This window comes from Cydia pomonella, chromosome 10, assembly GCF_033807575.1.
Source record: "Cydia pomonella isolate Wapato2018A chromosome 10, ilCydPomo1, whole genome shotgun sequence".
Lineage (NCBI taxonomy): Eukaryota > Metazoa > Arthropoda > Insecta > Lepidoptera > Tortricidae > Cydia > Cydia pomonella.
The window spans coordinates 2,921,487-2,947,637 of NC_084712.1; the positions used below are offsets into that span (position 1 = coordinate 2,921,487).

The 26,151-nt window shown below is 39.0% G+C and overlaps 3 protein-coding genes across 4 annotated transcripts in view; 1 reads left to right on the forward strand and 2 right to left on the reverse strand.

The window, feature by feature from the left end:
• Positions 1-12,778, reverse strand: part of LOC133521838 (uncharacterized) — a 76,311-nt gene extending 63,533 nt beyond the window's left edge. Inside the window, exons 1-3 of one of the 2 annotated variants that reach the window (XR_009799943.1) lie at positions 12,621-12,778; positions 12,169-12,275; positions 5,282-5,373 (exon numbers count right to left, since the gene is read on the reverse strand). Coding sequence is in view for 1 of the 2 variants with exons in the window: in XM_061856931.1 (XP_061712915.1) it covers positions 5,282-5,373; positions 12,169-12,271 (195 nt within the window). In the remaining variant the exon portion in view is untranslated. Of the gene's footprint in view, positions 1-5,281; positions 5,374-12,168; positions 12,436-12,620 lie in introns of those variants that run through there. The other variant, XM_061856931.1, reaches the window with a different exon arrangement.
• Positions 12,779-13,326: 548 nt separating this feature from the next.
• Positions 13,327-26,151, forward strand: part of LOC133521837 (nuclear protein localization protein 4 homolog) — a 33,471-nt gene continuing 20,646 nt past the window's right edge. Inside the window, exons 1-8 of the mRNA XM_061856930.1 lie at positions 13,327-13,421; positions 13,741-14,004; positions 15,348-15,517; positions 16,479-16,651; positions 17,802-18,017; positions 19,663-19,855; positions 21,024-21,157; positions 21,798-21,958. Coding sequence (XP_061712914.1) covers positions 13,401-13,421; positions 13,741-14,004; positions 15,348-15,517; positions 16,479-16,651; positions 17,802-18,017; positions 19,663-19,855; positions 21,024-21,157; positions 21,798-21,958 — 1,332 coding nt within the window. The 5' untranslated portion in view covers positions 13,327-13,400. The remainder of the gene's footprint in view (positions 13,422-13,740; positions 14,005-15,347; positions 15,518-16,478; positions 16,652-17,801; positions 18,018-19,662; positions 19,856-21,023; positions 21,158-21,797; positions 21,959-26,151) is intronic.
• Positions 22,496-26,045, reverse strand: LOC133521827 (uncharacterized). The gene is made up of 2 exons (XM_061856912.1): positions 25,758-26,045; positions 22,496-25,179 (listed from the first exon to the last, which is right to left on the reverse strand). The coding sequence occupies exons 1-2, from the start codon at positions 25,767-25,769 to the stop codon at positions 23,845-23,847; spliced, it is 1,347 nt and encodes a 448-aa protein (XP_061712896.1). The 5' UTR covers positions 25,770-26,045; the 3' UTR covers positions 22,496-23,844.

Below are 26,151 nucleotides of genomic sequence, written 5' to 3' on the forward strand. Positions count from 1 at the left end.
AAGATTATTTTCCACTGCACCGGCTCGTAAACGCTCTCTTGATTGTTCAACAACTGATGAGAAACTTGCATTTTATCCGCAAGAGTGGCAAAGTAATTTGATGCCAATTTTGATGCTTCCTTACGCTGGTTGGTAGGTTGGTACTTCTAACTAAATGATCATTTTGAATGATAAACATTTAACGTTCGTTAGGATTTGATATGATTTTGTATGATGTTTTACATTTATTAATTTTGGATGCTTTGGATGATTGCTCCTATCAAATTCCAAAAATGGTTCGAGAAGTGGAATCTTGATCGTCGCGAGGGTTTCGAGGCACGAGTAAAAAAAACATTGTCTCAGAGTGAGACACAATATTTTCCACCACACCAACCCGAGGAAAATACTAACTATGTAATACCAAAAAAATTTAACCAAATCAAACCAAATGAACGTAATGAAAATATTATCATTCAAAATCATCATTTAAAAGTCAATTATACCAGCTAACAAAAGGAAACAACTTAAAATTTGCATCTGATTACTTTGCCCCACTTATGGATAAAATGCAACTTTCTCATTAGTTTTTGAACAATGAAGAGCGTCTTTACCAGATCGTGTGATGAAAATAAATATTAGACGGTGCGAGCTCGCATGCAAGTTTTATTAATTACATATTGCAGACTACTGCTGTACAACGAATTGAATCTATCAATCAAATCCTCACCTTATGCCTCAGCCTGTAGTAAATAGTACATTATTACAGAGGTCAGGAAAGGGCAACTCGTGGATAAGTTTCGATTTTGTCGGACGACGCGAATTTTCTTTGAAATAGTGTGCGTGCGATGCATCCGATGCGTGCGATGCGGCCCTGTGGACGTCTACCTTTATCTCGCTTTAAAATTTGCAGCCCTGCTTTGTACGATATTATCCGATTTCAAGAAAAATGAAATTTATAATCCTGATTAACATCTAGGACACGGAAGAAGGAAGTTAAACTGTTTTACTGCTCGCCCGCCCTACTTGCTAAACGTGGTTCTGCGGAACCAAAGTTCCGCACACGAGCGATAAACTGGATCGCACACGTTTGAAAATAGGTTAACAGTTAGCATTTATACTCGAATTGACTAATAAGTTATAGGTATCAAGTTTGATAAATACAAGGTGTTTATTTAGTCACCTGCAGTAATTACGGCGTGAATATATAGGTCATATTGAGCAACTTTTACTATAGTACCAACCCCGAAAACGCAAAAAAAAAAAACATTTTTACTCTCCCATAGAAAATGTAAAGGTCAAGCAGTCAAAATGTATGAAACAGCCAATATTTTTTCGCGATTTCGTGATGGTCTCTGTAAAAGTTGTTCAGTATGGCCTATATATTCACCCCCTAAATTATTGCAGGTGACTAAATAAACATCCAGTATACGGAATATTTACCGAATCCATTTTTGGATTTATTCAAAATGGCGGAGGATTCCCGAGGTCTAATCAATGCCGGATTTAGAGGTCTGGAGGCCTCGGGCAATAAAAGAGTGGAGGCCCACTGGGCCCAAATTATTTTCCAAGTAAAATGGAAAAAATTCCGAAGTCTCTATTGTGAGGGCCCCTCTTTTGTGGAGGCCCCGGGGCTGTAGCCCCGGTTGCCCTCTCCTAAATCCGGCCCTGGGTCTAATAGCTCACAGAACCACTACTACATTACAATAGAGTATCCAGGATTTACCGTTTCAATCATTTGAGACATTTCGCTTGCCATAAATTAATTAAATGATTGGAAATAACTCAAATAACAGATGTGCAATGCAAATGACGAAGTTTCCAAAGGTGGGGAAAGTTCTGGATTTTTTTACAAATGGAGCATTCCATAAAATTGTCTACCGTTGTCTCGTACAGCCGCGAAATATCTGAAGATTTTCAGGGACAGGATTTTCTTTTTCTGTGACAAATGGTCAAAAATATTCCCAGGAAAATTATCAAATTCTATTATGGATCGAAATTTTCATACCCCATACAAAAACGTGAGAAATTTTTGAAATTATTCCAGAGCCCTATCCCACAAAACTTATATTACAATGTACAATATCTCAAAATTTACAGGTACAATATAGGTGGAAAATTTTATAATTTTGGTATCTTTTTGTCGGCTGAAAATGCTGGAAAATGATAATTTATTAAGAAGTGTAATCGCTCTTACGGTAGATGTCGCTAGGCTCACTAAGGCGCATATGAGTGATGTGGTGGAAATATTCTCTGTCATCGAGCGGAGTCTCACTAGCTCAGTGGGCAGAGCGATGGGCTAGTGATCCAGAGTCTCGAGTTGGAGCCTCGTCCGGGACAGTGAACTTTTCCAGTTTTCATTTATTTCCAATTTTACACTGAAAAAAATAAATAGCCGAACTGGTTTTGTAACTTTACTAAATAACTAAACTACGGTTATAAGAAAATAAACTTTGCATAAATTTACAAAACTTATTTTGTAGTGTATAATAAATACCTGAACACTGATAGCCAAACACGGTTTTGTAACATATAACACATAGTTCGCAAGTCCCAATTTTTGTGTAAACAGTAACCAAAATGTTTGTTACAGTTATGCAAACATTTCTTTCAGTGTAAGCATTTTGGTATGGTTTACTAAAAAAAATATCATCACTTCATTAAGATATTCGTTTTGACAACGTAGCGAACAATTGGCGTTATTCTACATTGTTCGCATTCCCATCAAGATTTTACTATTTCCAATAAAAACATAATAGGCCTAAATAATTAAGTATGTAAACATAAAACTCGATATGATTCACCATTCCAATCTCGAAACGGTGTCGATCAGATAATGCGTCGTTAGAGGACGCATACCTGCAAGAATAGACACGCGTGGGAGCATGGAATAAATAACCATCCCGGCACAACTGGCTGGACAACCGAAAGTCAGTTTTCTTTCTTTTACTGAAGTGGAAAGAAAAAGTTTGCCACTTCTGAACGTTCACAACACTGAGGAATAATTAAGTCTTTTTTTCGACGTAAAAGTCGTTTAACGATGTGTAAAAATTGCTTAAATTCAATGCAACTGGAGTATGTTAAATTTATTTAAAACGAGTATCTTGTGGAGTTGCTGGTCAACAAAACTAAAATTTCAAAAATATGATTTTGCACGTCCAAGCGGTACACAACACGTGGAAGAAACAACAAACAGTGCCCTATGGTTTTTTGATGATACAGACAGAAGCCGCTGAACGATGCACACTTTGTTTAACTGCTGGACAACAAATGTACCCTCGACTCGATGGATTTGATCCGTCCATACCTGCGAGAATAGATACGCGTGGGCACATGGAATAAATAACCAGAAGAAACGGCCGCTAGACACCAGAAACATAAAGATAACTTTCTTGTATAGGCGAGGAAAATATTTTCCAGTTCTGAACGTTTACGATACCGATAAACTTTTTTTTCCTCTTAAAAAAAAGCTAGGTAACGAGGTAAAACACTGTAAGTTCAAGATGCGTAAAAATTGGTAATTTAACGTCTTGTAGCAAAAACATTGCATTGGAAAATATGTATCGGGATCGCTAGTCTAACTAGTTTTTCGTTTATTTCTTATTTGTTATCACCCTGTTTTAGTCCCTCGTTGTTTATTCGTCTTGTTCGTTTTTTGACATTACCTTCCATGGTCAAAGTCCGTAACTTGTCCTCTCTTGATAAGTCTTATTCGTTTTTCGTCACGGCTAGTCAGAGAAAGCAATAAATTTGTAAGTTTATATAAAACGCATATTTTATGGAGTTGTTGTACAAGAACTAAAATCCTCGAGGGATTTGGCGCGTCCAGCGATAGGCAACACGTGTAGAATTGTTGCCAGGAAAAGCTACTCAGCTTTTGTGAGACAACTCAGACAGTACTTGTAAATAGTTCTAAAACGAATGGCACACGTTGTTTATGGAAATGTTGGACATCACAACTATACTTGCCGCAGCACCAAGTGGCGAGTCGGGTAATAAAAATTAGGTACGGTACAGTTGCAGTTGTTGCGTATATGCGTATAATTGGAATTTTCTGAGGTGATTCTTGAGCTCAAACCCCTAATCTAGTAAACAAAAGGTATTGTTTAATTACTTTATTTTATGCGATTGTTACCACTGCTACTGCCAATAACCTCGTCATAAGTGAACGGAAACCAGCCCGTTTAAAAACCAATTTTACCATCCTACTTATAACGTCCAAATTCGTGAAACAGACCATTTCGAGATAATACGTATTGATATCTCTAAAAAAATTAGGTACCTGCAGGCGCGCTGCTGATTGATCTCCAAATGAGTTGTTACAATAATTTTAACCTTAATGCCATCACGATAGTTGCTTCGGAACGTGCCGAAGTCGGCTCTGCATAAAAAAACAAATGCACTTGTTTAACAAATTAGGGCTCAATTTTAACTTATAAAATAATATTATCGCAGTACAGGTGCGAGTCCCGCTCCATAAGACCGTGCAAGTGCGAAACAGATAGCATGATTTACGACCAGACTCGCCACTTAACTTAATATCGCACCTGCGTTGGATTTGACAAGTCCAACAGTAGACAATACGTAGTAGACAATCTCGGCTATTTTGTGACACAGGATTTGGAAATAGTTTGAAACGTACTATCGCTTCGTTAAGTAGACTAGACTATTTTAGTTAGAGGTGTGTAGCAGTACAGGGTGTACAGCGGCAGGTTTCTGATTTCAAATTAAAATAATTTTCAAAAGCGAAGTGCGTCGTATTTTTGATTTTTTAAGTGTCGCTGATGATATAATGTCATTTACAATAAATAAATCCACAATCATCTTAAATACGTCGTATTTATATGTTTTCGTTTTGTAAATAAAATTTAGAAATAGGAAATCTGTCACACAGGACTCTTTATTAACTAAAATGGATCAAAGGCATGATCTCACCAGATTATGGAGTTGCGATCACGCACCGGAAAAGTAATGTCGGCGACCAACATCCTGCAAAAAATTAACCGACAGGCTGGTGCAGCTCAAGGTAGTAAACTGGGCGTTATCATGTCAAGAGCGGCCTCTTCCCGAGGGTGAACACTATTCACGAGTTTAACTGAGAGAGATCCATTAAAGGGATAAGTTCGCCTTCGTACAAAAAACGCCTTTGCATAAAAATGTGTGTCTTCCTGTTTTTTTTGTACAATAAATTGTTTTATTACTACTAGGTCAACTTGTATCCACTTCTATTCTTTTGTACCTGCCAAAACGAGAAATTAGGTCCTTATTTCTAGATAAGAACTCGTAGGGTGTAGGCAGTACTTACGATAGGTGCAGAGGCGATGCCCCCGCCTCCGTAGTAGTACTCGCGACCGAACACCACCAACGACGTGTGCCACACGCCCTCCACCTGCCGACCTGCGGAAAATAGATACATACGTTATTATTATAGGCACAAGGTATATTTTCATTTGCCATAAATACTAGGCAGAATGGGCCAACTGTAGAGCTAAGGTCAGAGCACATCAGCTGCGTGTGCATAGACGTGCTCCGTGCATGTGCACTAAAATGTTGGAGCCGTGCACGCACACGTCACGCAAGTGGTGTGACGTTTTTCATAAGGATCTGTACATTACAGCGCACACGTGCATATCTACCTATGCACACGTATCAGGTGTGACAGGCCTTTAATCTTGTTTGTAGACCGACAAAAGCGTATTCTATATTTTTTCGTGCGGTGTCCGTCAAGATCATATCGCTACTGGACTGTCTATCGAAAATCTGATAATTCCTTTATATTATTTATGAGAATGAAAAATTGCTGATTTTTGGGAATGAAAAATGACATATTTTGTAGAACCTTAAAGACGTATCGTATCATATAATTTCGCGCGATTCAGTATTATTATTGCAGGTACGTATTGCTGTTTTGTCTTCAAGATTACACATTCAGTATTTTAATAAACCAGTACAATACGACTGTTCTTATCTAATATGTAATTATAAATCCCATATTACACTAACAAAAATTTGCGATCCTCACAGTGGGAACATATATTTTGCGTATTCACGGCCCAGCGTAAACAAAAACCAGGAATGCGCGAAACCTTTCATTACGATACATTACGATGTAATAGCACTTTGTCGTGCAGCTGTTTCATGTTTTATAATACGTAGATACCTCAGAGGACCTCCCGCTAAAACCAAAATTAGCAAATTGCGGGGATATTCTCTTTTACCCCAATGAAGTAGTAATTAGAGTAACAGAGAAAGGTGCCCGAAATTTGCGAATTTCGATTTTCGCAGTTATAGCCCTTTGAACCGCTTTGACCCCATGTATCCTGTGTAATATATAATATATCCCATGTATCCTATAACACACATGTAAGACCAACATAACAATTAGCCCTCACTAGCGTTAACAACAGTTATTCTCGGCGCAGCGTAAACAATGCCCCAGGAATGCGCGAAACCATTCATTACGATACATTACGATCTGTTTCTTGTTTTACGATATGGCCGCGTAGATACATATCAGAGGGCATAAACACATGAAAGGAAGATATTATATCGTGTTATTGCCAATCCGACCTGATACAACAGGCAACGCTAGTCTTTAAATTGTATCTTTTCTTATTCAATGCAAATGCATGTTAATTATAAGATGTAATGATTTGAAAAGATGTGTCCCGCCGAGTTTCTTGCCGGTCCCATATTAGGATACCCTATAAAATAGGGGGGATTTAAATCTTCTCGGGTCAGAGGCGTAGGGTTAGAGCTGGTGTGGCTTATTTGGCGTTCATAAGCACATTGAAATATGCCTACTTGAATAATAAACTATCTTTATCTTTACAAGGTTGAGTCAGATCCTCACCGGAGGTATCTTAGAGCAAGGGACTCGTGACATACTACCCGTTTTTCCAACCAGTAAACTCTGTTTTTCATGCACGTAAACTCATAGGCGAAAAATCGTGCAGAATGGAGGCTTTGGTGCACAAAACGACCTCATGTAGTCGCGACCCTCAGTCATGAGGAAACGAGGAAGAAGATAGAGAACCCAAATACTATAATGTCAGGTTAACTGGCTCAATCTACTTCCCAATCTGTCTGGTTCATTCCAGTACAGTGACAGTTTGGGTAAATTGTTTAAAAAATTAGCACAAAAATTTAGTAAAGGCTTCCATAGACGTCACTTATAATTGTATTGCGTTACATTGCAGCTACAGACCATTCATTGAAGTATTTGATCGATCGACTGAATTCGTTGCACCTAATTACCCGGTAATTTTCTTAAATAGCATATAACGTTAATAGAACCCTTTAAAGATAGTGTCATTCACCAAGACGCTTGCCTTGACTCGTATTTTCATGTGTCAAATGTAACCACATTTGACAAATCGGCGCGTCATCGTGGGTGACACGAACACTCCACTGCTCTTGACAGATTCTCTCGCTGTTCGTCCACTAGTGATACGGGTCGTTCGATATAATTACTTAGTTACTTTTTTTTGCTGTGAAAATCATTTTTTTCTGGCTGTACTTTTTCAGATTTGCAATTATAGATCAAGTACTCCTCGAGACCTTTCCTTTGGCTACCTTCCGACTGCATATCAGATGAACTCCGTGTTAGCAAATTATCGCAGTGTCATCGGAATTACCGACTTAATCCAAAATTCAACTGAATCAGATATTAGGAAGTGGTGTAAATTTAAGTTATAAGATATACATAGATACAAATATACACGGTGACGCGGGAAATAAAAGTGTGTACAAAGTTTTTGGCAAAAATTTCATTTTTGGTACAAGATTTTATCGCTGACTGTACCTTTCTTTCGACGGGCAACTAATACTCATCGAGACAATTCTAAAAACCCCAAGCACAATTAGGTTGCGTTGTTTTATCACTGAGTTCCTGTGGCTACCTCCTGTCTCTATCATCAGATCAGCTCGATGGTACCATAATATTGCATTGTCACCCGACTCACATATGTATGCAAATTTTCAGCATTTCAAACCAGGAAGTGGGTCAATTTTAACTTGAAAGATTTGATTACAGACCGACAGACAACGGGACAGGTGAAACTAAATAAAAGCTTGTAAAAACAAAAAACGGACAAAGAGAGTTACATAACGAAAACTTTCTCCGTCCCAGCTCGCAGTCTAAGTATAGGTGTGTAAGTAGTCCAACAAAACAATCCTTGAAACAGATCGGGAAGTGGGACGCCGGTGTCACTTACCTGCAGGATGCAGCCAGATTACTTGTATGTATAGGTACCCTTTATTGTAACTAGAATAATAAAACAGTGTTTCCCGAAACACATTCGGACCGATTTTCATTTTTAACCGACTTCAAGATTTCAAAAGGAGGAGGTTATCAATTCGGTTGTATGATTTTTTTAAATGTTTGTTACTTCATAACTCCGTCATTTCTGAACCGATTTTAAAAATAATTTTTTGTTTGAATTTTTATATATACAGATTGGTCCCGTTTTTGTCAAAACGCAGTTCTGATGATGGGATCCATGAGGAATCGAGAGAACTCTTCAAATGTAAAAGGCATACATTTTTGTATTTTCTTGAACAAATCAAGCATTTACATTCAAAAAAGTGAAATTTGATGTAGTGGAACTGCTGATGATGATCAGAATGGAACTCTTCAACGACGCATAGTTCCCGCTTGGTGATTTGTCGTCTTCGTTATGTTTGTTAGGCAAATTAGGTTTTCAAGACATCTTTTTTTATTTCATGGTATGAAATCCAAAATCAACAATAATCTTTCTTTTACCGGTCTCCTTCATTAAAGTCGGTTTTTTTATTCTTAAAAATTATTTAATGATTTTTAACCCCCGACGCAAAAGAGGTGTTATATGTTTGACCCCAATGTCTGTCTGTGGCAGCGTAGCTCTCCAACGGATGGGCCGATTTCGATGCGTTTTTTACGTGAAACTTAATTTTCTTGCGGTAGTTCTTAGCTATGTTTCATAGAAATCGATCCAGCAGTTTGAAGAGTAAGTACCAGCCCTTTTCCAAAATGATATTAGGCATTTCTGGCATACAATGGACTTTATTTTAATTTAATAGTTGTTTTCTTTCGATATAAACGAAATCCTAAATTTTTTTTTTCATTTCCCCTTGAGTTACGTAAACACAGTGGAAGATTATTTACAGTCAAATTGCGTTTAAGTTTGTATTTTGTACATAATAGGGAAGTTTTATCGACCATATCGAAATCTAACAAATAATAATCGGCCCATTTACATAATTAAGTACAATTTAATTAGGCGCATTTGGATTTGGATCATTCTACTTCTTGTTGTAGGTACATAAGTTTTTGACACTTTTTCGTAAAATGCATATTTTAGAATACTTGGCTATTACTTTCAATTTCTGTTTTGTGATGGAAAAGAGGCTTAATTAAATACCGATAGCTTTGTTCAATAAAATAATGCATGTTTGACTTTAAGTAATAAAATGCCAATTAGCACGTAAGGTTTAGCTGTTAGTGCTAATTGAATGGAAAATAAATAAATGAAAATGAAAAGAATAAATAACTACACTGTAAATATTCTTCATCACAGTAACGCAGTGGCACTGAGTGATAAAAACACAACGAAACGAGTAGACATTGTTTGTTAACACTTGTACCTACAGTTGCAATTTTGGCAATCCAATACATATGAACTATATATCTAAAGAAAGACAAAAGATCCAGCTTTTGTTTTATGTAAGATTCAACCATGTAAAAAAGAAAAAGGAATGAATAGGGATCAAAATCACCTTGAAGAGGCCGCGTATTTTTTTTTGATACACTAGCAGCTCTTGGAGCTGATGCGAGCTGTGCTGAGCCAGCAAATTACATTAAATTATATTGTAGCTAATTCAGCATTAAAGAAGTTTTCAATCCATATATATAAATAATAAGGGATCTGTACACATAACTTTTTTATCAGTAAAATCTTTGTGACAGAACTTACGTACTAAGTACAAAAAAATGATAGAGTAGCCCCAAAAAATTGTCTTTAGGGCGACTATTTACGACGATATTATAAATATCAGGCTAAGCTCTATTGTTTAACTGATAGCCTATCAAGCTCCTACTTTATAAGTGTATACTAAAACCTATATGGACTTATGGCATCCAGTTGTGGGGAACAGCCTCAAAATCCAATCTAGGAATACTACAGCGCTTCCAATCAAAAATACTACGAATTATCACTAAAGCCCCATGGTACATCAAAAACGAGAATTTACATCGAGATCTCCAAATCAAAACAATAAACCAAGAAGTGTCAGACACCTTAGACAAATATAGTAAAAGAATACACCAACGCAATACAAATTTATATAGGTACTAAAATTAAAACTAAACTAGCCATAAAATAAAACTACTTAAAAATTAAATAAGAAAATTAATGAATTGGTGTAATAAAGACGCTATAATTTAAAAAAAAAGAGTAAAAGAATGGAGAACCACCCAAACTTACTCGCGAGAAACCTGAATGTCAATCAGTTTAAGAACAGACTAGACAAATACTTAACCAGCGCAAAGAATACATATTAAGCGAAGATCACTCAGATACAGGCAACTATCAGTTGTTTCAACTGCCTGCCTGATTAATAAATAATAATAATAATAAAAAAACCTGATGAAGGAACTACCTAATACAACTTTTACAAGACTGAAGAGAAGAGCACCTCAAGATCTTAATCTAAAATATATATAAGATCTTTTTTAAATTGATGGGCGTATCAAAGGATATCGCACCACGCACGACCTCAAAAAAATACTTGCAGGATTAAAAAAAAGTATCAAAAAAAAAAACTGATAGCCTTAACTTTTTTTATGTTTTGGAGGCAAAAAAGCAGACAAATCACCAGATAGTTATTACTGTTGGTCATGGATACCTGCGACACTAAAGGGGATGCAAGTGCGTTGCTGGCCTTAAAGATTAGATTTGACAAATCTGTGCGTCATCGCCAATGAACTATACTAATTTCCTAGAACATACAGATTGAGAAAAAAAAACAGCAAACATAAATGTTATATTTTTAGTGCCTAATAAGTTGGAGCCTTACGTTTTCCTACTAACATCATAAATATAAAAGTTTCGATGTTTGGATATTTGTTCCTCTTTCACACAAAATCGGCTAAGTAAATTTCAATGATCTTGGCCACAGATAATATATGTATAAAACTAGAATCTTTCCTTAAATGCAATATGTTTTGGCCCATAGAGGCCAGAATTCATACCATAAGTAGGTTATTTATTAATTTTAAACTTTATTGCACATTTAAAAAAAACAACAGGCAGACTTAATGCCAATAGGCATTCTCTACTAGTCAACCATAAGGCAAAACAGAAAAGCTTCAAGGTGGGTGGAGTGAGAAATAAACAAAAATGTTGTGTTCCTGCTGGTGAGTAAGGTTGCCAGAGCTCAACGAGGGGGGGAATGCTAGGGTCGGCAACGCGCATGTGACTCCTCTGGAGTTGCAGGCATACATGGGCTACGGAGACTGCTTACCATCAGGCGGGCCGTATGCTTGTTTGCCACCAACATAGTATATAAAAAAAACCATAAGTTTTCAGTGAAGTACATTTTTTTTTGGTTCACTAGGGGTTACAATTTAATATGAGTCTTGTAAGCTTACAACATTTTCTTACATTTGATTAAGCAAAAATTTGATGTTCTTTTTTAATTTTGATTGATGACAACACATTATTATGCTAATTTTGAGGTGATCAGAGAGGCAACCACATTAAGTTTGGTTTCATTAGAATGGTCTTAACTCCTATGAAGCCAGATATGGCAGTTATAATATTCAACTCTATTGACAGAAGTTCAAATTGAAAAATATAATTTTATAAGGCATACAGTAAAGGGTTAAAAGAACAGGAGATACTATCAGCAATGAAATTGTTGGGAGTATTTCCTCTGCATCATCATCCTCGACCTTTATCCCTATTTGGGGTCGGCCTTCCTTGTCCTAAGCCTCCAGGTGGCACGATTCCTGGTTAGGTTCTTGTCGATCTTTTGTACTATAAGGTCTTTTTGGACCGTCGTCAACCAAGTGGCGGGGGGCCTTCCGCTTCCACGCTTGGGAGTATTTCCTCTGCCTTATTGTAAACCTAGAAAACTAACCTTTAACTACTGCAAAGCAACAAAAACTTCTTACACTAGCTAAGCAAAATTAAGACCAAAGAAAGAAGTTACCCATGATAGCTGGTGATAGAAGAGCAGCAAGCCCCTGCGTCAGGTCATAGATATACAGGTCTACCGGCTCCCCGCCCTCAGGACACTCGCTTTCAGTCGCCATCTTCCTGTGAACACTTCACTGTTTAACACAATAAGTTATGGTATCGTTACTAGGTACTTTATCTTTGAAGAATTTATATCGTCCGTTTATTTTCGTATTTCGAACTTTAACGCGAGCGAGCGCAGGGCGGGCGGCAGTAGGCGCCGCGATTGGCAGACGCAGACTACGCATACTACGAACTTCTGAAATTCTGCACCCAAAATATAATAGTATTAATACGTCGACGACATCCGACGCACGCTAGTTTTCAGCTAGCGCGAAAGCTCGCGTAACTAGCAGGAAATTGGCTAATAAGGAATGATGTAATATTGTAACGTATCATTTAAAAAAATTAAAGCAAAATAATTACCTTTTTATTTCAAATCTGATTTCAAAAAGCGTCAAATTATGACTCCAAGATATTTTGAAATTGTATAATTTCTATATTCAAAAGTCAAATGATACTATAAATATTACAACTTGTTTATGTTTCTAATTCTTCGGTCGATGAATAAATAATTTGGGCAAGTTTTGATTTTTTAACTCAACTCAACATGACATTAACAAATTTGAAGTTCCTAAGGTGCGTTCGTCAACCAAACGAATCTCTACTCCTACAGCGAGCCGCAAAATGGCATGGCACTTTATACGTTCATAAAGTAGCCATATATGACTTGTTTTTAAAGCAGTTATTTATTGGTTGCATTATTTCTCTCCTAAACAATATAACAAATCTATCTTATTTAAAATTAGCTTAGTATCTAAACGTACTTTATTTTTGTCAACTTGTTATAAAGGCGTTTTTAGACTGGATGTTCGTAGTATTTTAGAATGCATTTTTGTTTATAGGATTTTATGCAGTAAGCGATCCCCTTTATACATGTTCGAAAACTTGCCCACCGGGGAAAATCAGTTATGATAATATTTCGTCGAAATTCTGTACTGATTGCCATCAAAATCAACACATCTTTAATTAAATTATAATACTTTATTTGACTTTACCTCAAGACTAATATATGTCGTATAAAAAGAACAAAGAGGTAACGTGACAAACAATGAAATTTTCGTAGGAAACATTATGAACGTCTTGAAAAAAAAAAGAGATAATGACAGAAGTATGTGATTGCTGAGTGTGTATGTGTAGAACAAAATGTCAGGTTCAAATAAATTGGTAATATTTCTTTCTTATTAGTTAATTTCTGATAATTCCAGCCTTGCGTGGCAAATGAAATGGACTTGCACAAAAATTCATCCTTTGTCAAAAACCTTGACAACTGTTCCGTTTACCCTAAATCCGACATAACTTTCCCGTCAACTGTTTTTGAATTTTCCAACGATTACGCTATTTTTCTCCACTTTCGTTTCAAATTTACTCTTTATCTCTTCATCTCCGATCATCCCCGCACGCTTTGTCTATCTAGACTTGTTAGAAACACGAGAATGACAATGCAATTTCGACGACTCTGACGGTTTGTTATCGGCGGTTCCAGACGCTGCGCGTGCAGTCGGCGGAGGGCACGACGCGCGTGGAGATGTCCGGCTCGGAGGTGACGGCGGCGCTGTACGAGCGCGTGCATGACGCACTGCATCTGCGCTCGTTCGCGTTCGCGCTGCACCGAGATCGCGCTAAGCAGGATGAGCTCGTCTCCAGCAAGTCTCAGAAGCTCTGCGACGCTGGCTTACGCCACGGCGATATGCTATATCTCAGCCCTGTTAATGGTGCTATTATCTTTGAGCCATCAGACACTGCACAGGTAACAATAACAATGCAATACAAATATGTTTCTTTTACTCCCTAGTCTTCAAGATTTTCCTCGGAAGACAGCTATGTAAAGTTAGCAAATTGCCTATTCTTTACCTAATATTTGCTCAAATATTCATGTTGGACATTGGTTTAAAAAATGAGATAGGATCGGGATAAGTTGTATAGTAAAAATAAAATAAAAATAAAATAAAATAGCCTTTATTTACAGGACAAAGAACAGTACTACTATCTCTCTATCATCTCCCATCTTTTATATTCTTTGCCTGCTTGCCCTTCGGCAAAGGCCTCCTCCAACCTTCTCCACTCTCTCCGATCTATTGCCACTCTGCTCTAGGTACGGCCAGCTACCTGCGCAATGTCATCATCCCATCTCATTAGAGGTCTCTTTGCTCCTCTCTCTCTCCCTCTCTTGGGTACCATTGGGTTGTATGTTGTAAGTTGTATAGTACTGGTCAATAATATCTCACCTCCATGTTTTTACAGTATAACTTTTTTTATATTTGTGAGTGACTTCCACCTCACTACTTTCGGTAGTCTATCTATTCCTTTGTGCGAGCGATGAGAAAAATTGATCTTGTGTAATGGTTTTTTGTTCAACTTAATTTTTTTATTAGAGCTTTTTTAGTAATATACTGAGTCTCGGCATCCAGCAGCAAGAATTCTCCTAGACTGCAAACAGGTAGAAGTATACAGGAGCAAATACCTAGGGACTCCTGCACACTATAGTCTGTTTTTTTTCCGTAGACTAAAATGACAACCACAAATGTCAAACGTAGAAATAATCTGACAAGCTTAAAACAAATAGTGCTGATCTTTGATTTCGGTTTGTGAATAACCGATAAATATTAAATAAATTTTAGATTCTAAATAAACAATAAATGAATTCTACTCACTGCATGATAGGAAATAAACAATAAATATAATCTACTCAAACATTTAAAAATTGCATTATGAGTGTGGAAGTGACTGTTAATCTTACAATAAAATTATTGCTTTTAAATATTAGAAATATTGTGTATAGACCTGGATACAACATTTCTAAATGCCTCAAAATGGTGTTACATACCTATATAAGTACCTCCAAATAGTTTATTTTCGGTTAGTACCGGTTGTAGCACATCACTATTTCTAAGACATAAAAAACTAGCAACACAGGAAATGTCATTTTACTCTACGGGATAAAAAAATAGACTATAAGAGAGTCAGTTACAACCTGAAAACAATGCCAGGCTTCATGGAGGAGCTGGGGTGGTTAGAGTAGTGCTACCTCGTTTTTTCCCAAAATAGCCACAGAAAATGCGCAGAAGCACTAACTAACTAACATATTTACAGGTCAATACAGCGGGACCATCACACATGGAAGCCGGGCCGTCCTCATCCACGGACACAGCTCCCCCAGCTTCATCTAAGAGTAGTAAAACAAACAAACCTGTTGAGGAGGAACTAGATCTGCAGCTATATCAGATGCCTGGTCATATTCAGCGCCAGAGAGATCCTAAATTGTAAGTTATTTTATACTTTGATAATTTTCCGAATATTATGTTGACTTTTGGCCACTGCTGGCTAAATAGTTAGCCTAGGGTTTGCTGGGCAACCCAGCATGCAGGTCCAAGAATTGGCACAACAACCTGTTTTATGAAAGTAACTGCCATCAGTACCTTTTAAGATGGGACCAAGTTTGTCTAGTTTCTTATATAGATTATTTCTGTTCTTTTACAATGTTTCCCTGTCAGAAAAAACTCTAGTAAATATCAATTATTTTATAAATTTACTCGGGTATAAGTATTTGTACCAGACAAAGAAGGAAGGACTTTGGAGCAGGCTATCTGGAACCAAAGGAATTCAAAATTCTACCCATGAGATGTTCAATAAAGCTCTCGAGTAGCTGACGGATCTTTCCTAAGGGGGCAACTACACAAAAGATCCCTATGGGTCGAAGTCTGACGAGGCCAGGATGATGTGCAATCTATATTTAAAAATAATGTAGTAGTGTAGGTAATTCTGTAGATCTAATTACTTATAGTTACATTTTACTAAATCTATAAAAAAATAGATTAAAACAAAATTCACTTACTTATTTTACATTTTTGCACCTTACTCCTTTGTAATAAGGTGAAATATTTGATATTGACTGTATAGCCTTGCCTGAACTTCGGTGTCTACATCATAGAGTAAATATTCTTGCTGTGTTGTGAATTGTTTTTCTGGAAATCTGGTCATTGAAGAAAGTATACTAGCTTTATAGAAAGTGGATGTTAGGATTGTCCTCAAATTAGACCCCAGATGCATTGGGAAGACGACATCAAAAGAACTGCACGGAAGAAGTGGCTCGAGGTGGCACAGAATCGTGATGAGTAGCATAAAATGAAGGAGGCCTACACCTGAAGGGCTAAAGAGACAGAGGATGTAAGGGAACTGATGGTATAAGCATGATTAGATGACATCTTATGAAAATATCCATAGATGCCGGCACAACTCAGCAGGGTGCTGCGTACACTGCTCCCCGCTGGAGCCCTGGGACGAAGGCTACCTGCGTGAACACAACATCAAGCACATGTCTTTCCACTCCTATCTACGCAAGATCACTTCTGGCAAGTTCGTCTCGCTGGCCGAGCCGAACCTTACCATTAAACCAGGTTAGTAAACCTAATTAGTTATGGCATTAATCATAAACATGCTACAAGCCTCAATTGGCTATCAAACGTTGCTCTTATTCTGTCATATTGACTTATGTATTTGTAAGGAAGGGATAAAAACTAATTTAACTGATAGTTGTTAAGTTTTATTAATAAGGGGGTTAGTTTGTATTGTATTATGGGACTGTTTTTTTTTAGATCAGTACCAGTCACATGTACAAATGGATTTGTAGTACAATGCAGTGTATTTAACAAACATACTTAAGAAACAATCTTTATTGTAAAAGAAAACATAATAAAAGCTACTTACAATTAGGAGAATCCACAACCATCATCCAAATCCACAGCGGAGGCTTCATCAGAAACCGCAACCAATTCGTATACAGGAACCGCAATAAACTTCGTCCAATCCATATAAGTGATAATCCGCCACAGGCTTCGCCATAAATGTAGGTACAACATAAAAACCGCAACAAGCTTCGTCCAAAAACCTAACACTACCTATGCCACAACAAACATAACAAACAACAAGAAACAGACCTGGAGCGTCATTATTAAGTACATAATATTAATATACCTAATAACAGCAAAAATAAATTGAAATCATTTTTAATTTCATTTTTATGACGAGTCGTGATATATTAGTATCAACTTGATACTGTTAAGATAGTTAATATGTTTATAAACATAACTAAAAAAAAATTCACCATGGTGGGAGTGGGACATAATGCATTGATACACCTCAACAAAAGATAAATAATTAATGTTATGTGATGAGTACACAAGTTGACGGAATTTAATTGGAAAAGTAATCATTGTTCTTATAAAGCATATTGATGCTGGCTAGACAAGCCTGGTCGTTTATTTTTTCAGTGTCTCCAATGTTTGTTTGGTTAATTACAAAGTATAATTCTAGCAGGCGTTAGCACAAAATTTGTGCCCAATAAAGTTAACATTTTTTTTAGCCGAATTAATCATAAAATGTATGGCTTATAAAATAAATAAGATTAAAAAAAAAGTTAACATTTTTTCCCACACCGTGCGTTGCCGCATTTAGATCCCAGACCACGGATTTTCACTTGGTATTGTGTACCGTTCGGTATGGCCATTGGCCGTGGCCAGTCTGGTTACACATGATTTGTGTGCCCAGGTTGCACGGAGCACCCCCCCTGGCCGCGCGGCATCTGCTCCAAGTGCGCCCCGGGCGCGCTGACGCTGAACCGGCAGCCGTTCCGCTTCGTGGACAACGTGCTGGTCGAGTCGGCCGCCGTCGTGGAGCGCTTCCTGGGCTACTGGCGGGCTTCCGGCCATCAGCGAGTTGGTTATTTGATTGGACAGTATGAGCATCATCCATTAGTGCCTTTAGGTATGTACATACTTTTATTTATTAACACGCTTTTATTAGGTCGACCTGTATGTAACTAATAACTATGTAATGGAATCTAAGGTAACTAATTTAACCATCTTCCAAGGATCGTAGCGTCATGCAAACTGACAGCTGTATGTAGTTCTGATGACAATACTACTATATATATACTACTATATATATGGTACTGTCGAACTGATCTGATGATGGAGCCGGAAGATATAAATAAATAATAAATAAATAAATAATAAATATTATACGACATTATTACACAAATTGACTAAGTCCCACAGTAAGCTCAATAAGGCTTGTGTTAAGGGTACTTAGACAACAATATATATAATATATAATATAAATACTTAAATACATAGAAAACACCCATGACTCAGGAACAAATATCCATGCTCATCACACAAATAAATGCCCTGACCAGGATTTGAACCCTGGACCATCAGCTTCGTAGGCAGGGTCACTACCCACTAGGCCAAACCGGTCGTCACTGATATGAACTGGAACTTTATGATGCGATGTTCCATATCATAGCTGTGTTTGGATTTGTTAGAAAAGTCTTGTAATGAACTTTGACGACGATTAGGGTTCAAGGTCTGATGATGAAGCCGGAAGATAGGCACTGGCATTCCATGATGGAATATCGTATCACAGTCGTGTTTGCACTTGTGAGAAAGGTCACGTAATTGACTTTGAACACGATCAGGTTTCACATTTATAAAAGCGTGTTTTTCTAGTGTTTTTTAAACTACTAATTTATTTAAATAGAAAAAACCTTACAGTACAAAAGGCTGATTTAATGCCATTCTCTACCAGTCGACCTTAAGGCCAAGCAGAGAGGTTGTAAGATACCGAAAACCCCCTGAATTGCTAAAAAGCCCTTACGTTTCGTCGACAACGTTCTGGTTGAATTTGCAGCTATTGTTGAACAATTCCTGTGTTGTTGATGGGCTTCGGGGCATCAACAAGGCAGTTATTTGTTTGGATAATATGAGCATCACCCGCTGATTTCACTGGGTACTTATCAAAAATGCTTATGAAAAAAAGTCCTAGGTCACTCAAGAAGCTTTCCAACTCCTAAATTATCTGAAAGAAGCTTAACCGCCAGTCAAAAACGACAAGGTTTTATACGAAAAAAAAACTTACCTATTGCCACAAAATAAAAAATAAACAGAAGGTCCGTTCCCGCCGTTCTTGAAAATACATACCTAAACTTGCCCGACTCACTAGGGTTGCTTCTGTATTAATTTCGAATTTTAAAAAGGAGGTAGGTAATATAAGTTTACAGACATACATCGATTCGTTTATACATACATCTTATCATGTTTACATTCCTTAGAGACTGCATTTTGACGTACTCACGACAGTAGGTACCTACGTAGCGGCGGGTCGTCAAGTGAGCAACGCGCGCACAGCCCGACTAAGCTCTGCCCGAGAGTGCCCGAGAACGCCTGTAAATGTCACGTCTGTGTGCGTGCGGCGAAAATGGCACTTTGTACTGAGCGGACTCTCTGCTTTGGCGCGCGCCGCCGCTATATACTTTGTGCTATTGCGTTGTTTTCGAAACTTTTTACATGTTTTAATAGATTGTTGAAATAGATGTTTTACTTTCCTAAAATGTGTATGAATCCCATAGGTATCCGTGCGAGAGTAGAAGCCATCTACGAACCTCCCCAAACATCGTCTCGCGACCACGTCACAATAGCCCCCGACCCTAAAGGCGAGCTCGTGGACCACATCTGCTCCAAGCTCGGGCTCCGTCGGGTAGGATGGCTGTTCACTGATCTGCTGCCTTTGCCGGATAAGCCGGGGCAGGTGCAGTGCACAAGGTAAATATTTATAACTTTTATATATCAAAATTCAAAAATTTACCCGACCCGGGTACGTCCTTAAACTACGTCGAAAAGAGAGGTATGGGCATTGTGAATTTCATCTCGCTTTGTGTGGTAGGGCACAGCCAGTGGATGTCATTCCAGATCTAGACCAGAGCCCAACTGGGGAAGTACCTCCACCTTTCAGAAAACCGCAGCCAAATAACACTAGACCCTACTCATAGTGTTGTGTTCCTGCCGGTAAGTAAGGTTGCCAGAGCTCAACGAGGGGGGGGCGGGTTTAGGGTCGGCAACGCGCATGTAACTCCTCTGGAGTTGCAGGCGTACATAGGCTACGGAGACTGCTTACCATCAGACGGGCCGTATGCTTGTTTGCCACCGACGTAGTATAAAAAAAATAAATAATAATAATTAATAATGTCTCAGCAATGCCCTGCAGTGGCAGCATGGTTCCATTTTCATCGCTTGTCACTATGCCCATCACTTTCGGACTTACATACTTGTTAGAACGTGACAGGCATGGTGACAAATGATAAAGAGCCGACCATCTTAGCCCTACAGGAGTTTGCAGGTGGAGTTTTAGTTCGTGTCATCCGCGATGACGCGCAGATTTGTCACCTAACCTTTAATAATATGACGGTACGAGTGTATGCACGTGTCTTCTTGAATGGCACGATATATAAAGTGATAGATTACTGTTAGGTAGGCCGTATGCTTGTTTCGGTTGCAAATATGTCGTGATGGTGTCATGACACAATGGCGCCCATGACGAGAGGCGAGTTTATCGACAACATTTTCAACTAATACTAGAAAATAAAAGAAGACTGACATTATCTCCACTAATAGTTATTTGAACAACAGATCTGAGGAAGGTTCAACCTGTCCAATTTATTTGTCTAATGTGCATTGCGTCTCACTCTTTTACTAAGAAAAATGTGAGATGCAAATACATATTGGACCAAGAAATTATACAGGTACCATCCTAAGCGCCGAATAGAATGGATGGAACTGAGACCTGCTTCAAAATATGTACTTCCGTTTAATAGATGGCGCTACGGAACTAACCTATAATTGAAGGAACGCGAGTTTGTGTAACTTGTTTTTTTTTTTCATTAGTTCATTTAAAGAGATGTCATAATTTTTACTAACTTCCTTTCCTTCACAGGGGCGTAGACACGCATTTTCTATCAGCTCAAGAATGCATAATGGCGGCGCACTTCCAGAATGAGCACCCGAACGCGTGTCGGCACGCGGACAGCGGTTACTATGGATCCAAGTTCGTCACCGTGGCGGTTACCGGTTAGTTCAACTTTTATTTTGAACCTTATATCGCTTGAAATAAGATTCTTATATTCTCTGACTGCCGATCAAGGTTACCTATCTCGCGTGTTTATGTCTTTTTGTTTACTTAGATACTTATACATTTTCATTACTTATTTAGGTTTTATAGTATTAAGCGCTGGTGGCCTAGCGGTAAGAGCGTGCGACTTGCAATCCGGAGGTCGCGGGTTCAAACCCCGGCTCGTACCAATGAGTTTTTCGGAATTTATGTACGAAATATCATTTGATATTTACCAGTCGCTTTTCGGTGAAGGAAAACATCGTGAGGAAACCGGACTAATCCCAACAAGGCCTAGTTTATCCTCCGGGTTGGAAGGTCAGATGGCAGTCGCTTTCGTAAAAACTAGTGCCTACGCCACATCTTGGGATTAGTTGTCAAGCGGACCCCAGGCTCCCATGAGCCGGGGCAAAATGCCGGGACAACGCGAGGAAGAAGAGATTTAGGTTTTATAGTAAAAAAAAAAATTGAGATGACTCGTAAAAAAAGTATTGTATACAATAGTGATATAATCAAGCTTTTCAATATCGTGCCTCACTTAGGCAACTCGGCAAGCTTCGTTGGCTAAACACGATGGTATCGTATGCAATGTGTCGGCAGGCGACAGCACGAACCAGATCCACCTGGAGGGCTACCAGGTGTCGGCGCAGGCGCAGGCGCTGCAGCGCGGCGGGCTGCTGCTGCCCACGCGCGACGCGCCCGACCTGGGCTACGTGCGCGACCCCACGCCCGAGCGGCCCGTGCCCGATGTCTATTATAAGGTATTTACACCATTTTTTTTATATTTTTTTTTATTGTCTTGAAATATTTTAAAGGCAGCGTCTAATAGCGTAGTATGCAAGTGTCATTTTAAACGTCAAACTTCTATGAAATTATGACTTTCTCTTTTACTCTCACTATGTATCAGTATGGGGTTCTTCAAAAAAGGAGTGTACAGGTTTTTAAAGGGTCGGCAACGCGCATGTGATGCCTCTGGTGTTGCAGGCGTCCATAGGCTACGGTGACTGCTTACCATCAGGCGGGCCGTATGCTTGTTTGCCACCGTCGTGGTATTAAAAAAAAAAAAAAAAACTAAGACGTAATTAGAATGACAGAGAAAAATGCCCGCAATTGACGTATCCGATATTATATTTAACTATCTTCTTAACTATCAGCGTATTCCTCGTTTCAATTAAAATTAAGAAAAGCAATAAAATTAATAGGGTCAGAATATTAAATGTTGTCAATTTGTTTTTTAATGTCCTATAATATATACATACTATAAGTAAGGTAGGGGTAGAGCCAATAAAACGAGCTGCGCTGCTTGAAGATTTATCGACAGAGCAAACATCCACAGCGTAGTAAGTGGATGGTAACAACAACACAACAACGACTGCCATCCGCGGCGACTACATACTATTATACTTATTTACTTATTACTATGCGATATTATTCATAGATGGTGCTAGAAAAAAAATCCAGCCTCGAATTTGATAAATGAAATAGGTGGATGTACGTCTGTCTATGCGGTTCAGCAGGCGTGTTATAGATAGCTTTATCCACGTGACAAAATCACCGTCACTTTTTAACACAGCGCGATTGAAAGTGACGGACAACCTTTTGACCGTAGCCATTGGACAAACCCTGAAATCCCACGTAGGTTTACTTATCAGGAATGCTCTGACGTTAATATTTTTTTAATTAGAACTAAAGATAAAACAAATATTTTTTTCGAACAAAAGTTATTTGCAATAATCGACACTGTTAATCACAGTGTTAATCTTTGGCAGTGTTTTTGACGATTTGTGCGAAATATTTGATAATGATGACATTTTTCAAAAGTCAGAAGCTTTATTAGTGTGTTAAATAAAAAAGATAATCAAAAAGGTCGAAGAAGGTTCCATACAGACTGCTCCAAGTAAAAAATGGTACTAACACATACAGGCTGCTCCCAATAAAAAATGGTAATTTGTTAATTTCTTAGAAACCGCTACACCGGTTGTTATGATACTTTGTATACTGGTTCTAAATACCCTAATGCATATGTACATTTCGGCTTTGTCCAATGGCTAGGGACGACGGTGGGTAGGTGTGAAAGACACTAGGTACCTATTCGCGTGCAGCTTGTGTTTGGTTTTACTATAACAGCGAAACTCTTTAACTGACCATCGATGAACCTTATGTCTTTGCAATAAGGATTATGTATTATCAGTTAACAGTGCGAATTACTATGCGGTCGAAGCAAACGACACAGCACGATACGAAGGCTACCTCCCATTAACACTCCATTCGATGGAAATAAGAATTTAAACACTACTTCTAAACGACTTTATAGTTCAATGGGAAGTACCCTGATAAACTCCGATAAATAAAAATAAAATATAACAATCAAGTCGTTCCTTTCCGTAAAGCTTACATCACAGTCTTAGACCCTTAGCGGCGCCGCGTGTAAATATATATCTCTTACCCTAAAGCGGGCCGTTACATTGACATTAATATAATACTTGCACTAATTATAGCTACGTGAGGCTGGGCCTCAGTCACATCAATAACAAAATATATGTATTTATAAGTGGTAGCAACCGAACCACAACAAGCTCTAAATACTTCAAAACTTCTATAAAAATAGCGCCGACCGTAGATGATCTGCGAAAAGTAGAGGTAGAAGTTAGAGACGGCCACAGTTGGAGATGACGATGGAGCTGTGAGGCTTGCCGGCCGGATCACCCGTGCTACTAAGCCGGTCTACAATCTCCAGGCCTTCGACAACATTCCCGAAAATCGCGGAGAAACCGCGCATTTCACGCAGTATAATCCTAAACTGCGATCCGACCAATCCGAGCATATCGTGCCGCTTCTGCGATCGACGCATACCAACAGAACCGCGCACGGCCGGCAGCCGAGAGTCGTCCGGCATGAAGTACCCTTCAGCGTAAACGCTGCGTCCACCGCGACCGTTGTTTAGTTCAAAATCTCCAGTTATAACGCTCTCGCCTTCCCAGCATTGGAAAACGCAGCAGCCGCGATAGCCTACACCGAGCTCCCCGGTAGCTAGAGCGGCGAAGTTGCGGGACATACGCGGCGCTGCGTCGTCTCGTAAAGCGATGACCACACGGCCTGCAGGAGCTCCGTCCACTTCAAGCACGAAGAAGAAGTGAGGTCTTGTTGAAGGGGACGGAGGCGCGGCTGCAGACAACGAGCGAGCGAATAACTGCGCCATACAGTAATTGGCTAAGAAAAGCACTGGATCGACCGCTTCCGGCGGCCCTGGAACCTCAACCGCCGCTAATGCATTCCGCAGCAAATCGAAATTAACTGGCGCTAGAGAGCAGCGCGCTAAATCATCCAGCCGACAGTTTATCAGCGTTCGATCGTACAACGCTTTCAAGCGATCTCGTTCAGCGGCAATAACCGGCAATGCCACATTTGCTGATGGCTCTGGTTCGACGACTGGCGATGCTAATTCCCCTTCTAGTGTCAATTTGAGGGCAGTAGCGGCGTCTAAAGCTCGAAGCAGCGAGTTCCGCTGGCGGTCCGCTAGCTGGGTCAACTCTGAATGCAATGCCCTTGCGTCTCGGAGTAGCATCGCTCGGACTTCCGCTGCTGGACGGAGCATATGCGAGGTATGCTCAGTACACGCACGACAGGCTAGCACATTGCAAGTAGCACACCAGAGCGCTGGCATCACATGCGGAGCGCAGACATCCTGCTCTTCAACCGACAGCGCATCTGATTCTTGATTCTGAAGTCTAAGAGCCAATGCCAATACCGGAGCGTGCGTTGGCAAATGATCAACCAATCCTCCAGGTGGTACGGTTCGCTTCCAGCAATGCACACAGTATATCTCCCTCCCGGCGCCGAGGACGTGGCGGGTGCAAGTGAGACAGAAGTAATGTCGGCACTGCAGAAGCTTGGGCTCGTGCTCGGCCTCGTCGAAGACGCGGTGGCAGTTGGAGCACCGAGCCAGCTCTTCAATAGAATCTGGGGGTGAAGAGTGCGCCGTCTGCGAACAACACACAAAACACTTTAATATAATTAAACTGCAAAGGTTTTGAAAAATTTTAGAGCACTCAAGGGATTCGATGCGCTCATAAAATTAGGGTGCATAGATGATAAATTACGGGAATACCTATTGGTCATATCTGTTATTGACTTTAAACTGTTAATTAACTCTTTTTCTATTAGTTTAACCCAAATGTAGACTTTTTGTTATCTATTTGGCTTAGTTAGGCAGACATATGTTGATCTACTGCGGGCATATGATGACTATTGTAGGAAAAACCTAGACTAAATGATTCGTCCTTTGGCACTCCCTTAAAATAAAAATGAAGATTTTTTTGTTAATATAGTAGTATTTTAATTGACGTACACTGTTTTGAACGAAAAGGTCCCGCAGAATTTTTGGATTTTTTCGGATGGAAGTTTATCTTTAAAGACAGATTTTTTTTGGACATAGTAAAGCGCGGTGGCGCTAAGCCGGGAAAACGCTAGGTTGAAGGAGAAGAGTAAAGCGCGCTGTAACAAGCCTTAATAATTTTATTTTTTTATTGATTCAAACGCCGAAAAATTAAAAATACTCACTTCGCCGGCCATCCTTTTCCGCTCGTTCCTACACTAGTGACCCGTTCCCATCCCACTAACTAACTAACTACCGTAACTAAACTTAGTTCAACGAGGTCTGCCACATCACTGTTATGTACACAGCGGAGCTGGACGCTCGATCAACAGATGGAGTCGGCGCTGTGACTTTGAAAGGACGTCGCTTAATCGCAGAATAAGTACTACACGACGAAGACGACTGTTGACGCTAGAAACGCATACGTACCTGTGTGGGATAATGTTCCAATTAATTTTCTAAGAATTTTCCTAAAACCTGCCTCCTAAAACATATCTAAAATCTGCCATAAATAATAATAGTTTATAAATACATAAATAAATACACATATATATCATGTAAAAATATAATGTAAATATC